This window comes from Pituophis catenifer, unplaced genomic scaffold (assembly GCF_029215685.1).
Source record: "Pituophis catenifer annectens isolate HBS135680 unplaced genomic scaffold, rPitCat1.0.hap2 SCAF_2, whole genome shotgun sequence".
In the NCBI taxonomy this organism is placed as follows: domain Eukaryota; kingdom Metazoa; phylum Chordata; class Lepidosauria; order Squamata; family Colubridae; genus Pituophis; species Pituophis catenifer.
The window spans coordinates 122,108,057-122,124,234 of NW_027256882.1; the positions used below are offsets into that span (position 1 = coordinate 122,108,057).

Genomic DNA, 16,178 nt, shown 5'->3' on the forward strand with positions numbered 1-16,178 from the left:
TACCTGTGTACGAATTCAGCATTTATTTCTGTTACCCTCTATAGGTAGTGACTGCCTTGTTTAGTGACTGTTTGCCATTAACTACGGTGATGAAAAAGTAATTTTACAATCCTTGCAGGTCTGTAAAGCAAAAGAAAGATGAAATAAAGTCATAATTGAGCCACAGTGGCCCAATGGTTAGAGTGCAGTACTGCAGGTTACTTCTGCTGCCTGCCACCTGCCTGCAATTTGGCAGTTCAAATATCACCAGGATGAAGGTTGACTCAGCCTTCCATCCTTCCGAGGTGGGTAAAATGAAGACCCAAATTGTTGGGGGCAATATGCTGACTCTGTAAACCGCTTAGAGAGGGCTGTAAAGCACTGTAAAGCAGTAGATAAGTCTAAGTGCTATTACTATTGCTATAAGTACAGTCAGTTTCACTTAGCAACCACTTAGCTTAAGAACCAAGTTGCTAGTCCCAATTGTGGTAGTTAAACAAAGACTACTTGTACTTAAATTGTAAAGAATACAGAATATTAAGAGGAGGAAGAAATGAATATGAAACTATTACGAAACTTTTACAAGAGCAACTTTGGTTATTCCACCAAAGTAGTTAAGAGGTGGTGTTTCAGATGAAGGTCTGTACTAGTTTCTTAATATAGGGATATGCTTTATGAGCCGTTTAGTTGAAGCAGTAATCTTATCTTTGCTCCGAAACCACTTCTTTCCTCTCTGTAACAGAGAAAAATTTCCCTAGTTTCAAAAGACAGATTAACTGATGCTGCCAAACTGAATCCAACCAAGCACTGAGAGAGCATTTGTGTTCTTCGTGCAGATTCCCCATATCTCTAATGGCATTATGGAAACTTCTTTTAAGTTATCAGTGTAGTAATGAGGCTACAAAATCTAGTGGGACAAGGCAAACTTGCCACAATTTATGATTCAGTTCCACTGGCTTCAATGTTGCAAAAACAAATGTTATATAAAAGACAATCCAGACTAATAAGGAGTAATTTCACAGTAATTGGATCTCTGTCTAGAGTCATAAGGTCACCTTTTTGTAGTCACTGTTCATCTGGTACAAGGATATGCATTATAAACAAGGTGTTTATTTTGTAACAAGGCAATAAAGGAGAATGAGCACCTAATTCAACAACTTTCCTGGAAAACTATTTGCACTTTATTGTAATGCACACATTTACTCTCTAGTCTTAAGACTTAGGAATTTGGTCTTAGTACTCTGCATCCAGCAGATTACATTCTTTCTTATGGAAACTCATGTTTATTTCCCCTCTGCTGCCAAACTTTACTTAAAACGCCACTGTAGAACTAAGACTGTGGGTCTAGAAGAGGGATGTCAAACTTGATTTCATTGAGGGCCACATCAGGGTTGTGTTTGACCTTGGGGGGCCAGGATAGGCATGGCCAGGATGGGCGTGGCCAGCTTGATGTTGTGTCGGGGGCGCCTGTGGTGGCCATGTCAGTGAAAATGGGCTCCCCAGCTCCGTTTTCGGCTGCCACAGCCTCCTGCAACCCACTGCCAGCGAAAATGGAGCTCGGAAGGGCTGCACACGGCTCTCCTGAGCTCTGTTTTCGCTGGCAGAAGTACCACGGACTGGTCCTTCACTGTTTCCAGGCGGCCCTGCATGCCAGATCTAAGTAACTTGCAGGCCGGATCTGGCCCCCGGGCCTTGAGTTTGACACCCCTGGTCTAGAATCTATGAATCTAATTTGAAAGAAGGCTAGAATACCCTTCACATGTCCTACCTCTTGAATGATGAATGTTCAGCTAAAGGAATTTTTGTTTTTGCCAATATCTTCCAATATTTTTATAAACTCAATACATTTGTAGTGAAATGTATACAGTTTAAAACTCAGGCTTTATAACACAGTGCGGTCCTGTTCAGGCAACAGAGGTAGTAACAATAATAAAGGAAACTTAATGAACGAGACAGTTTTAGCATGACAGTGTCTCTTAGCACAAATTCACATAGCTACTAAGATTGGACATGCCTTGGAAAAGATCTAAAAGGCAGAAGAGGAGGCACACAGGAAGTTAAAACCCTTTCTGCTAATAAAGGCCGTTCTTCAGAATTCATGTTGCAATGCTGTGCAATTTCTGTGATCTAGATTGCACCAGGACTATCTCCATAATGGAGGACTGAAACCTGAAGTTCTGATTTTATAGCAGGCAGTGCTGCAATTAAAAATAATGAATGCATCCATTTTTTTCTGGTGATTAAAAAGAAAAAGCAAGCAACTAGTGGTCTGCCATATTTGAGCTGCAAAAAATCCAGATGATTGCTAGAATCAAGTTATCTGCATCTTTTTGCTGCTATCTAGTGGTTGTCCAGATGTGTGTAGTCCACTTCTGGTAATGTAACACAGTGGTACAGAAGGAGCAAACAAAAATTAAAACCTCAAGCCCCTTAAATAAATCACATATATGCTTGAGTTTCTCTCTAAGCCTCGTTCTTAATCCTTCCCAATAGAGTGACTGTGCCTTTTCTATGCACAACACAGCAACAAATCCATGCTTGTACTCTTTTGAAATAGCAGTTTACATCTAGAAGGAACCTTTGTTGCTTTCTTTAAATTAAAATTATTACCAATCTTTCAATTCTGGTACAGGACTACATGAGACTTGAAAAGTCTTCTTTGAGAGAAAAAAAATGAAAGATGTAAAAGTTCTGTCCCATTTCATGTAACAAATCAGACTTGCCTTTCTTAAAATGGCAGGTTTGTTCTAATCTCTTGACCAATGTATTTTAAAGGGACATACTTTGGTAATCACAAAGTGATGGCAGTGACCTCTAAAAATGTTTTAACCCCAGGCATAACTCATAATACTAGGCACAGCTTACTAATTTTTTTTTTTTTAAAAAGATAATGTATTGCACTTGAGATATTGCCATTTTTGTTTATGCTCCTCTGTATCTGCATTCAAACATTTCAGATCATCTGTAAGGAAGTAAGTCAGATTAATAAAAAAGTAGAATACTTCCCAATGACGGCTGAAGAAAGGCAACCAATCATTCTGTAGGACAGGTGATCCTGATACAGAACGAACCTAATGAAGTTATTTTAATGTGGACAATTATAACAGTAGATGTTGTTTTTTGAAAAGAATTGTGCTTTCATTAGACACACCGCAAAGACCTTCTCCTTTCTCGTTGCCTCTTTGTTCATGAATATTTTAATTGCCAGAGCAATAACTCAAAACTCTTATCTAGCCCTGTACAGTATATCTTCTTACTGGCAGAATGGGGCAAGCACAAGTATATTATCACTAGTGAAAGTTAGAAATACTAGAGGCAAAATTATTGATAAAACTAACAAATTAGCAAGAAGTGTCTGGGAAATGGCTGACTTCTATTAAATCATAAGCCAATCTCACTGAGTTTGTACAACACACTGAACCATAAATTAGCCAGCTACATTTTAGTCTACAGAGTTATACAAACCTATTCCAGTCTTATTTATGTATTTCATTTCATGCTCTGGTGTTGCTGTTCATTTATAACTTTCCTCTGTTTTTTATCCCTTCATTTCCCTTTCTTTTCTCTAACTACAGAAAATCTATTACAGAAAAATAAACTAAAATAGCTAGATTTTTTTTTTTATTGTAAAGGTCTAAATTATCTGTCTGAAAGCATCTAGTCTCAACCACTTTTTCTCCTGAGATCTGAGATATACTCTCTTGGCATAATAGTATACAGATCTCCAAGAAAACTGGGATATGAAATAGAAACAAAACAATTTGATCATTATTTCCAAATGATGGATTTGAGTTCATGTTGCTCTGAAATCCACAATGATTTTGCTGTATAATCAAGTATATCCCCTCACTGAATCAAGTATTTTGTCCTGAGAAGTCCTTCTCCAGTTTAAAATAGTAAATGAGCCTTTGCATGTATTTTTTGTTGGCCATTTAACTGAAAACTACCTATGCAGGTGCAGGTATATAGGTTCTTATACTGTTCAAGTGTAATGTAATGTTCATTAAATTACTATAATTTGGTGACCAGAATCACATGAGCAAGAATTTTTCTTTTGGTGCCCCACTATTTTCTTGATTGTTTCTTGCAATTATTTTAATGCAATTATTTCCCATCTAGACCTAGATATTCACCAATATCCAAACAAATTTGTTCGGAGTATGGGAGTTAGGACTTTTAAGAAGCTTTCTGCCCCAGCTACCACTATGGGATGGGCACAAAGCCTGTGAATTCCAAGGAAGGGTAAGATAATAATTTACACACCTACACTAGCGGTACATATGTCTATCTTATGAACTTGGAGTTAATTCTTGAGGGGGGAAAAAACGAGAGATTTTTGTAAATGGTTATCAAGAAAGCCCAGAATTACAGAATTGGTTCAAAATCGACCCAAGAGAGTTTGTGCACCGGTAACTGAATACTGACAGAAAGCTGTGATGCAGAATGAGATTCAGTTTTCCCTTCTGGGTTAGAATTTGAAGCAGTAAATTTCAGCAATAGTATCAGAAAGGCAACCCCCCCCCTTTTTTTCACAATATGGTTTTAAAAAATCCTTCACAACAGTATGTTAGGGCAGAGAATGGCCCTTTCACTTCAGCATCTCCAGTACTGGTGGATTCCTAATAGTTTTGCTTGTTCCAGTAGAAAGTTTGGGAATCATTGTAGACAAATAACAGTTTCATGAAGATGCAGGTTGACATAGTTACGTTGGCTGTCAATCATTCTTTCTTTCTCTCTTTCTTTCTCTTTCCTCCCCTCCCTTTGAGCCAGCAGGTGCCCAACTTTCTGCATGAATTATACTGTGTTCTGCGCAATGCAGAAATATTACTGGAATTTGCCCTTCTAATCCCAGACCAGGCATACATTGGTGAACACTACTCGTTTCCCATTATGTTAGCAATGTGATTGGTTTTTTCTGGATTTCGCTTCTGGGGCTAGCAGGCAGTACTAGGAAGTGTCTTTGAGTCAACGGAGGAACAGAATTCTGCCTCACTGAGCTGGCAGTGTTGAGGAAATCTCCTTGCCCTCACTTCCGGAGCTAGCAGACACTGGAGACATAGTCAAAATCTTTGAAGGCATCCTGTTCCTTTTGGGTGAGGGGCCGTGATTCACGGGGTGGTGTCAGCACAGCTGCTTCAGCAGTAAACTCCTCATCAAAGTTGCTGATGTCTTCACGGCCCTTAATTACTGGCACAAAAGGTGGTTTGATCTTACGAGCCAGCAAAGCTTCCCATTCAATGCTCTGTATACAGGGGAGGAAAAAGTAAGAACTCTGACTTCTTTGAGATGATTGTTAATATTAATCAGAAAAGGAAATTATATAAATAAATAACACACCGCGAGTCCTTTATCTGAAGCAAGAAGAGTATACAAAATAAGCTACAAGATGCTGGAAATATATGAATTAATAAAAACCATCCATTTCAGAGCAAGGAGGTTTCTTTTCAAAATCCGTATTTGGTGGCCCTTCATTTGAGCTGTACTTCATTTGAGCTATAGATTTTAGATGCAGAAACAGTGCAGGGAATCTTCCACTTCAGGAAAACTTACACAGACAATAAAAGTGTTTTGGGAGCAACAAGACTGCTTTTTTTTTATAGCATAAGCATTCATAAACTGGCATCCATGTGATCAGATACAAGTAGTCTATGTTTTAATAGATTAAAATTTCTCTGCCTTTAAAGCAGACATAAGGGATCTGCTTTTTGCGCTAGCACAGAGTGACCTTCTTTAAGAAGGCACCAAGGAACACTGTCTTGGTTGCTCTGATATAGCCCTAGTGAAGGATGGTCTCAATTGATAGTTTTAGTCCAGAAGACAGTGCAGAGGTTTCTTGGAAAGAATCCATAACTAACAATCTGAAGAAAGAATAGAAAAGGAGCAAAGTACTGACTCTGAAAAATGGATGCTTCTTCACATCTTCTGCATCGCGCTCACTAGACCCCAAGCGCCTTTCTGGATTCCGACGCAGCAGCTGAATGAAAAGTGAGGTCATCAACAGCAAATCAACATGGGCAGATAAAACCATTCTCATCCACCACCTTCTCCCCCAAGCCCAGAACAATATTTTACATGGCTATCGTGCTTTATGTTTTCCTGCCTACCCCAACCTAATGTCAGGGATGGAATCATTGCAGCTAAACCTATGTTATGTTCAAGTCTCCCTCCATGTGTTCTCCTAATGCTACAACCCATTAGAAGAATCTCCTCTCCAGTTTTAGTCCTGGCGAATTTATAGCTGAAGCAAGAGGCACTCACCCGGCGCATGATTCCAATTGCCTCTGTGGAAAGAAAACGGGGGTAGCGCACTTCGTCGTTGACAATGCTGTCAAATACTTCTTCTTCATCATCTCCTGGGAATGGGGACTACAACATCAATTGAAACAGAATTGGATGTCAGTCTGGGTTCTTCCATCGTTCTCAGAACCAATTCCATCCATCCTCACCAATCCTAGATTCCCAGAAAAACTTGAGAAACTGGATTAGCATCTCCCAACCTGGACAGTTTCCAGACTTGAAGTCCCAGAGTTCAAGCAATAGCCATGCTTCCTGGGGAATTTTGAAAGTCTGGAGACCACACACTTGGAAGTTGCCCAGATTAAGAAATACTTTTGCCTGCTATATCAAGCTCCCTGTGAAACATTTCAACCCTGTTATGCCACACATTTAAAGACCCCATTTAGTTTATTTTACCCTTAATGTTTTAATGGCATACTTCAAACAGGATATAAAGTCCCATTTCCAAGCATCAAGGTTGACTCAGCCTTCCATCCGTCTGAGGTGGGTAAAATGAGGACCCAGATTATTGGGGGCAATATGCTGACTCTGTATACTGCTTAGAGAGGGCTGTAAAGCACTGAAGCAGTATATAAGTCTAAGTGCTATTGCTATCTAATCCAAAAAAAACCTTTTTGACCCACTTGCTGTTTTCCATAATTACATAAGGGTGACTTACCTCACCTACAAGCATCTCATAAATAAGGACCCCCAAGCCCCACCAATCGACTGCTCTTGTGTAGGAGGTGTCTGTAAGCACCTCAGGAGCCAGAAACTCTGGTGTCCCACAGAATGTGCTGGTACGGTCAGCATAGCCCATTCCTGGCAAACAAAGGAAAGCTGTATTAAAAATACGACTTCAGCAACAATCCTCAACAAATGTGTAGAGAAGAACAAGAATTTTGAAATCTTCATAGAAAGTTCTGAAGTAGGAACAGGATTGTCCACAGCTAGGGGGAGAAGGGTGAATGGCATCCAAATGGTGAGTGTAACAACTGAGCAACTGAAGTCCCACCCCACCCCTAATGCATCGCACACAGGTAAAATGGTGCGGGAGTTGGTCACCTGGTTACATTTGACATTTTGATGTTATTGACCACAATCCCTAGAAACACCCCTGAATAGGGACTTTTCCCCAACATTCACTGCTAACTTATATATTTTTGTATATCATAAGACTACCACATACATGCCATGGTGATTGTACAAAAAAATCTTGGCAAAACAGATGCTTCTCTCATCTCTTTTGCAGTTTCTTCTCTCCCCAAGTGACAACTAAGTTTTTTTGGAGCAGCTGCAGATCAGCTTCTGCTAATCAAGCCAGTATAATGCCGAAAGACACATTATGTTTTCATTTTATTTAAAATATTTATGCCAACTTTGGAGACAATTATCCCATGCCCCAAAATCACCTTCTTTGCAGAGGCCAAAATCTGCAATTTTCACAAAGCCTTCTGTGTCCAATAGTAAGTTATCCAGCTTCAGATCCCTGAAGGATAAGAAAACTTTTAAATAAAATAACTATGTATTTTGCAGGAATTGTTACCTACTGCCACAAAGGAGTTACTAAGCCAAAACTTTTACACAGGAATCCTCCATTATAACCTTAGCTCTTTGTGGCAGAATCTAAAGACATTACTACATTTCAAAAATCATGCTTAGGAGAAATGGTATGAACAACACTTATCCTTGCTAAGTGGAAGTAGTTACTTGAATGAAGGAGTTGGAAATTAGTATCCAATTTGTTCTTCTTTACTGATTGCTCTGTTCTGTCCCCCTACCTCACATAGGCAGACACACGAGCAAAAGACGTCTACCAGTAATTTATTTTTACAAGCCGACCTGAATCCTTTGGCAGATAAAAGTGCTGGCAGCTACTTTCCAAATGCCTGCCAAGTTTCTTATCGCCTCTAGAAACAGAAGTCAGCGTATCTGTAGTCCATTGCTGGGGCAACCAAGAGTTCACAAGGCACAAAAGAGTAGTCAGAAGTCATTCACAAAGTCCAAGCCTTAATTCCGAAAGATATCCCATCCGAAGCTCACGATATGCAGTTTTTGTCCGTCACAGAGCCTGCAGAGCAACCCCACCCACTTTTATCCCCTGTGGGGCATGGCTCAGTGACTCAGCAATCTCTGACCCTTCCACATCTCTTCCTTTGCTGCGCACGCCTCTCCCTCCGATGCTGCCTGGGATCAATACAAGATTGATCTTCATCACTCCCTATTAGTGGGTGCTCCGACATGCCTTCCTCCTGGCCTTCAGCTGGAACCTGAGGCGTTGCCAGAAAGGAGGGTCCTGGAGAGGGAGGCCTTGTCAGTTCCTCCCCATCACTTTCAGAGTCATCTTCCTCTGTGAGGACAGGCTCGGGAGCCGGAGTCACAACATGCTCATTAAGCAACCAAAGTTATGACCGCATTGAAAAAGGAGACTTATGACTAGTCCTCATACTTGTAGCTGTCACAGTGTCTCCGGAGTCATGTGACTATAATTTGGGCACTTGACAATCAGTGCATATTTACAATGGTTACAGTGTCCTGGAATCATGTGATGGCCATTGATAACCTTCAAAATTAGCTTCCAAAAAGCAAAGTCAATAGGGAAGCTGCAGGAAGTCACAAGTTAAACTAACATGACATCATGTTTAATAACCTCTGATTTGATTTGCTTAATGACTGCAGCTAGAACAGACATCGTAACTTATTGCAGTCCTATGACATTTCACTTTCCAACTCTGTCAATAGCTATGAAGTTGCCAATCCCAACTGTGGTCGGTAAATGAGGACTATCTATAGTGCAATAATATGATGATGTGGAAGGATGCAGAAAAAAAATTAGGAAAGAAAGGGAATATATGGAATGGCTTTAATAGTGATACTTACCTATATACTATCTTGTGGTCATGAAGAAACTGCAGCCCCAGGACAACACAAGCAGCATAAAACCTAAAGGTGAGAACACATTGTGAAACCACTGCAGCACAGGTAATGCCAGGTCTATTCTAGTAGCCAACAATGATTTCCATTTGTAGGAGCTATAATGTTAAGAGTGAACTATGATATAATAAATAAATAGGACTGAAAACCAAGATCTAAATCTGCTCTCAGTATATTGAAAGGATAGCAACATTTAAAATGGCACCCAACAAGATCCTTTCAGGAACTCCTTAGCTGCATTTTTCTACTGTAAGGTTTGTCTTCTTCTCTCTGATGTGGCACTTACGTTGCACGTGGCTCTGAGAAAACATCGGTGTGTATGTGCATCATGAGGTCACCACCTGCTGTGTACTCCATGACAAAACAGACATGCTGGGGTGTCTGGAAACAGGCAAAAAGGTTCACTAGGAAAGGATGCCGTGCTTGGGTCACGATCTCAAAAATCCGCTTCTCACACATCAGGCTAGGAAGAAGGGGAAAACTATTATCAGGATGGGAGACAGCCATGTGATCCTCAGCCATGTTAACTATCACTTTCATAATTGCCCAACTACACATCATTCAAAAGAACAGATGTTGACAGACTTGCACATGTGAGCGGTTCTATACTATGATTATATATTTGTCTGGACATTTACCTTTTCTGTTTCTAACTCCCAGTTAACTCACCTCTCTACTTCGTCTCTTGCAACAATATCCCCTTTCTTTAATGCCTTAATAGCGAACAGTTCTTTTGTTCGGCGTAACTCAGATAACAACACCTATATTAAAGATGAACAGAAGCAACGTCATTAGTTAAGATATTGATCGGTGACTAGGAATAGTGGTCAGGAAATGCAAAGGAGGCTCACAGAGAAAAAATATATATTTCAGCTCTGCATCAGGTTTGTTCACAGCTTGATTGTTTTTTAGTATTTTGATTTTGATCAGGCATATAAACATTATATACGCTAAATCCTACTGCAATAACTGATTTTGTTTTGGTAACACCAACAGTTATTATTAAAAAATGTCATCCTATTTTTCCAAGATACATATATGTTATGAAAGGATTTACTTAAAACAGATAAAATATTACTTTAAATATTTTTTTAAAAAATAAACATTCTAAAAACATAATGGTTGTTTTGGCTATATTTAAGGCATATATTTGTAGCCATATGACTGAACATACTTCAGGGAAAAATAAAACACCTTAAAAAAGCTGTAAAATAAAGTTTAGGAGCTTTTAGAACATATGCAAGAGAACCTACAATGGAACTGCATAAAGTATTATGCCTATTAAATTGGAACGTAATTCCTTTTCTGCATTTGATACACAATGTGCATTAAATGACAACAACCAAACAGCATCAATTCTACCAGAGAATGTCCAGAACAAAGTATATGATTCTGATCTAATATGCCAGTACATTTAAGTGTACAATACATTTAAGTCTGTAATACTGACTCAAAGGTTATACTGGAAAAAAGTATACAGAATTAGGTGGTTTATCTAGATCATCTTTGTAGCCTAGAGAACCTCTTGAAATAGTTTTCAAAAAATATGAAAGCTTCATAATACAATTCACTTCAAACTGACACTTTTATGACCTTTACAACAAAATGGGAACATACATTTATGGCCTTTGCAATATGAAGTGGCATGCTGACAGTTGAATCATGGGCATAAAAATTCTCACCACTGTGAGGGCTTCAAGCAGCCCTCAAAGTGGACGCTATTCTCACGATACCTAATCTTCCTTAAAAGGGACCCTCCTAATGCAGACGTCTCCAACTGTGGCCACTTTAAGACCTGTGGACTTCAACTCCCAGAATTTCCTGGCAAGCATGGCTGGCTGGGGAATTCTGGGAGTTGATGTCCACAAGTCTTAAAGTTGCCAAGGTTGGAGACCCCCGTCTCAAAGGATTGCAAGAATAGCACCCACTTGTGTGAGGCTGCCTCTATAGGAAGACCACCACTCTCATTGGCTGGTGTGTCTGTCAAAAGGTTCTGAAAAATGGAAAGGTAAGTTGAGTGCTGGGTGACTGGATGGAGAGCAGGGCAAGGCGTCTAGGGCAGTGGCAGCTCCATGTGTGCCAGTAGCCCCAGGAGCCAGCCAAGGCTCCTCCACACTGCTCGGAGGGAAGCAGGTCCAGGGCTACAGCAGCTTCATATGTCCCAGTAACCCCTGGTACTGGCCAAGGGCTCCACACAAGGCTGGGTGGAGAGCAGTCTGGGTGGAATGCAGTAGCTTTGCATGTGTTATAGTCTGTGGAGCGCCCAATGCCTCTTAGCTCATAGAAGCTTTTTGTGTGCCAATGGGCCCTGGGCCTCCCGGAGCTTTCCCCATTCCTTGAGGTACCTCTACATTTTGCTTAACAACAGCAATTGGGTGAGATGGGATTGTGCTTGTTGAGCGAAGCAGTGACATGAAGTGTTACTTAATGACTGCTTCATTCAAATGATAGAGATTTTGGGCCCAACTGTGGTCTTCAGTCAAGGATTACCTGTATTGGAGTTACAAAGGAAACCTATTAAAGTTTCAAAAGACATGGTGAAGAAGAATGAAGAAAAGAAAAAGATGAAAAATCAGTATTACTTCAAGATCGCTGTATATATATATATATATATATATATATATATATATATATATATATATATATATATATGCATATTCTTTCTAGCCAGGTTTTACCTACGTAAACTAGGTTGTTCTGCAGCCCTGGTTCTGTGAAATCTCATTCACAAGTTTCTGGGCCTTTTTTTTTTTTTTTTGCTGACAAACTGCAACTCTGTGTTGCTCTCTGGGAGACTCAGATAGCTATTTCTGCCTTATAAGGCTTCGTCAGTGAGCCACACCCACTTCTCAGATATCCTCCCTGTAAAGGAACAATGTGTCTTTTTTTCTTTTTCGTAGGCTTTTATGTGCATATTCTTTCTAGCCAGGTTTTACCTACGTAAACTAGGTTGAGTTGCATTTATTATGGAACCAAATTATTATCTGACTCTCTTCCAATAGGATAGAAATGAGTGGTCCTTTTTTAGTCAAAATTTAATTCAATTTCAAATATTAAAATTGCAACAAAATATTAGTCAATTATGACAGAAAAAGATAGTGCTGCCAAGAATTTTTGACAAAGATCAAATTTAGTATCTAGATTGATAATCTTGAGCTGGTATTATTTGTTTGCTCTCTGTTTAGGAATTTAGTTCTTTTTTTGATATAATGGAAAGAGTGATTAATATTTTTCTGTGTGGTCAAGGTTTAATGCTAAGTTTAAAATCTGAGCTGTTTCATTGTATACCATTCTATCTTTCTTTTATTTTCTTTCTCAACAATAACATGTATTAACAATGAAAGGAACGAGGACTGCAGCATTCCATCCTGTGTTTACTCTCACTCTGCTACTAATTGATGCTTCTGCATCCACCAAGATGGAGGCAGCTGTTTTGTACTGAGAGAGAGAGATACTAGGAAAAACTGGGAGGTGGGCATGCAATACTCACTTTGCCAAAGTGTCCACGACCTAGCACAGCTACAAAATGGAAATCATCCATAGTGAGAGGTGTTTTTCTCAGATGGCTGCTACAAAATGAAAGAGCAAGTCAGGGATGGCTCCCTACCAGCAGCTCTACCATAACACACATACACAAATTCTTATACAGAAATAAAGTTGTTAAAGAAAGTCAATGGTTTAGAAAAATCAGCTCTGGGCATTCCTTTTTCTTATGAATATGTAACAAAACTTTCCCCAACCCTCCCAATTTGTGGACTTTAGAATCCCTTAGCCATGATGGCCACTGAACATAATTCTGGGAACTACATCTAAACAAGTTAAGAAGGAAGTTTGAGACAGGCATTATTCATTTACTAGATAAATAAATAGGATTGAAATTAGCAAAACAAACCACCCCTATTTCTTTATACAGGGACTTATCAAAATAATTGTATCTTGCACAATCACATGACTAAAGGACTTATATGGGATAAATGCAGATGTAATTGATGGCATACCACCAGATTTAACTGGCATAATTTTATCAGTAAGCACATACGAGATGTAGGTCAAGGAGAGGGAGCAAAAGAAAAGAAACATCTAAAGACAAGGAAATTATCTCTGTTTTGCCTAGAGATATATTAACTCAACTCCCATTAGAATTCACTGCTTGCAAGGTGAGCTGTGAACGTTCTACCGTGATGGGGAATTAAATCATTTATTATCAAACATTATACTGGTGACATTTATATCCTCCTTTCAGACATCACTATATGCATTAGTGTTTTTGAACCACTATGTATTGTGCACTTTTAATGAACCAAATCCTAGGTAGAAAAATCAATGTACCAACAACTATGCATTTATTTGCAACACAGACTGTTTATAATTGCTGACAGAATAAGGGGTTAGAGATATAAGTAACCCATTACCATAGGAAATGGTAATTAATAGCAAGATAAAACAAAAGAGTCTATGATGGCAGAAAACAGGGGAGAAAGCTGTTACCTACCTGTGAAAAGTACTTTCAGATCCTCTAGTGTCACCTCCTGAACCTAACTCCATCTGAAAGACCTCCTCCCCAGCTTGTGAAGTCTATAAAGAAATAGAAATATAAAAAAGAAGTAACTGCTGGAAAACAGCAGCTTCACTGCTGACAAACTGAAAAAGAGACACTTACCAGTAAGACCTTCCCAGGAAGCTCAGCATCATCCTGGCCCAAATGCCCAATTTGAACTCGATCCCCGTCCAAATTCAGCTTCTCAATGGCAATGTCCCTGGATGGGGGGAAATGCCAATCTTAAGAATCACATGGAAAATTACTACAGAAACTACAACCTGAGGAGAAGTTGGGTTAATTCAGGTATTTACTCCAGAACATCAGGGGGTTGAGACCCTGATGGCTTTCTATATGTTTCTGAACTACAAGCAGCCCTAGCCTTCATGGTCAACAGTAAGGGATGTGGTAAGCTAAACATGGGGACAAATTTTACTTTAGGCCTATAATACTGAGGTGATTTAGCCAGACGTCTTGTGGTCCAAGAAATTTTACATTAGCCCCTCAAATACAGGCAGTTCGATGGCTCAGCAATTAAGATGTTGGGCTTGTCAGTTGAAAGCCGACAGCCTGGGTTCAAGACACGATCATTGCTCCTGTTTTGGCCTAGCTCCTGCCAATCTAACAATTCGAAAGCATGCAAATGTGAATAGATAATTAGGTACCATTTTTGTGGGAAGAAGAGAGTGCTCCATGATGTCATGCTGGCCACATGACCGCAAAAATATCTTTGGACAGCATTGGCTCAATGGCCCCTGGAATGGAGATGAGCCACCCCTTATAATCAGTTATGATTAGCAGAGTAAAATCTGCAGGGACACCTTTCTTTCCTCAAATATATGGATTCAGAAATATCCAAACCTTAGCTTTCTTTCATCAGCCAATAGTAACGAAATAAAAGAAGTATAATATGAAAAAAGAAAGCATGGTTTTTAAATGCTGCAGCAGCTAAGATTTTTAGCTGCTCATTACCCACCTTCAAGTATAAGAAACACCTACCCAGAGCTCTGCCTACTTTCTGAGCCAGATGTTGGAGTCATCTGCGTTGAGGGGCTATAAGTGCCTGTAGTACTGGCAGTGGGAATGATGCGTCGCAAGAGACGTACCCATGTGGCAATATCAATATTCATCTGACGAGCACGCAAGAAAGCTTTCCCTAGGAAAGAAACAGATGAAGAAGAACAGCTGGAATTTTGCATGTGATGGCAGGTATACACATTAAGATTCCTTGACTGATGGGGTCTGCAGCATGCCCCTTCTGCCAGACCACTATTGTATATCCAATGTAAGCTATTATCCTTTTATTGCCAGCTCCATCCAACATGGACTAGGAAATCTGAAGGCCTCCAAATGTTATTGGACTCCAATCCTCATTAAACTCAGTCAACCTATCCCCAAAGTATAGATTATAATAAAGCTGTTATGGTAAAGGATCTTTTGTAAGGATCAGGTTAAATTAAAGGAATTGAAGAACTCTTAATGTTTAAAGTACGCTATGTATGTTTCTAGATACCCATGCATGTGTATTTTTCTCATAAAAGATGCAGGTATTTAACATTTAATGAAAGCAACTACTGAAGCCATTTTATGAAAATGATGTGTTCAACTTATGGAATGGGGTATTTAAATGCAGCCAAAAATAGCTGAATACATTACAAGACTAAATTTCATTGGGGTGGCCAATAAGTTACTTTTCTGTCCAAGCTCCTAGCAGGAAATGTTCCCTTGGAGAAAAAAATACGTTGGAGAAGCTCATCTTTGGCTTGCTCATCCTCATACTTCCTCATTCACACGATGAGAATAATGTGAACAACATTATTTGTCGCAAGAGCAACAACAGATCTTCCACAAGAAAAATATGCCAATGTGATACTCCAGCACCTTATTTCCAATGCCATTTCTCTCTCAAAGCTAACCAAGCTGGCAATCAGTATGACCCAGTCCTGCAACACTGTAGACTAAGGAAGCGCCCAAGCAGACCAGGCAAAGCTGACTGATCAAGATTCAAACTGTGGTCTGATTCCTTACCTTGCTGCTTGGAAAAGATCTTCTTCTGTCGCTGGAGCTTGGGTATGCGCTCAATGACAGGGTTAAAAAAGATAACCTGCAGCAAGAGAGTGTACTGTAAGCCAGGCAAAGGTGCATTGCATCCTGAGATATAGCTCCTGCTGCAACACTGCTGCAGTGAAAAGCAGTCTTGAGGCTCTGAGGCTGTTCAGCAAGTTAGATCGATCCAGATGCAAACAGCAACCTCTGGCTGATTGGGGCTGAGGAGCCTCCATCTAAAAGGAGGAATTCAGTCCTCTTCCTCCTCCTCAGACATCATCAGCACCTCATCAGCCATCAGCCCTCAGAGTGCAAGCCTCCCACCCTCAGTTCTACTGCCTATTTTCTACAATAGCTGAAAGGTCAAATCCCCCAAATCAAGCTTATAACCAGAAATCACAGATGT

General features: G+C 39.8%; 1 protein-coding gene across 1 annotated transcript in view; it reads right to left on the minus strand.

The window, feature by feature from the left end:
- Nucleotides 1-1,069: 1,069 nt before the first annotated feature.
- PKN1 (protein kinase N1) overlaps nt 1,070-16,178 on the minus strand; it is a 97,785-nt gene continuing 82,676 nt past the window's right edge. Inside the window, exons 10-22 of the mRNA XM_070937410.1 lie at nt 15,755-15,830; nt 14,726-14,882; nt 13,850-13,946; nt 13,682-13,764; nt 12,680-12,758; nt 9,859-9,950; nt 9,476-9,652; nt 9,136-9,198; nt 7,668-7,744; nt 6,935-7,077; nt 6,238-6,345; nt 5,873-5,953; nt 1,070-5,221 (exon numbers count right to left, since the gene is read on the minus strand). Of these exons, the coding sequence (XP_070793511.1) occupies nt 5,018-5,221; nt 5,873-5,953; nt 6,238-6,345; nt 6,935-7,077; nt 7,668-7,744; nt 9,136-9,198; nt 9,476-9,652; nt 9,859-9,950; nt 12,680-12,758; nt 13,682-13,764; nt 13,850-13,946; nt 14,726-14,882; nt 15,755-15,830 (1,437 nt within the window). The 3' untranslated portion in view covers nt 1,070-5,017. The remainder of the gene's footprint in view (nt 5,222-5,872; nt 5,954-6,237; nt 6,346-6,934; nt 7,078-7,667; nt 7,745-9,135; nt 9,199-9,475; nt 9,653-9,858; nt 9,951-12,679; nt 12,759-13,681; nt 13,765-13,849; nt 13,947-14,725; nt 14,883-15,754; nt 15,831-16,178) is intronic.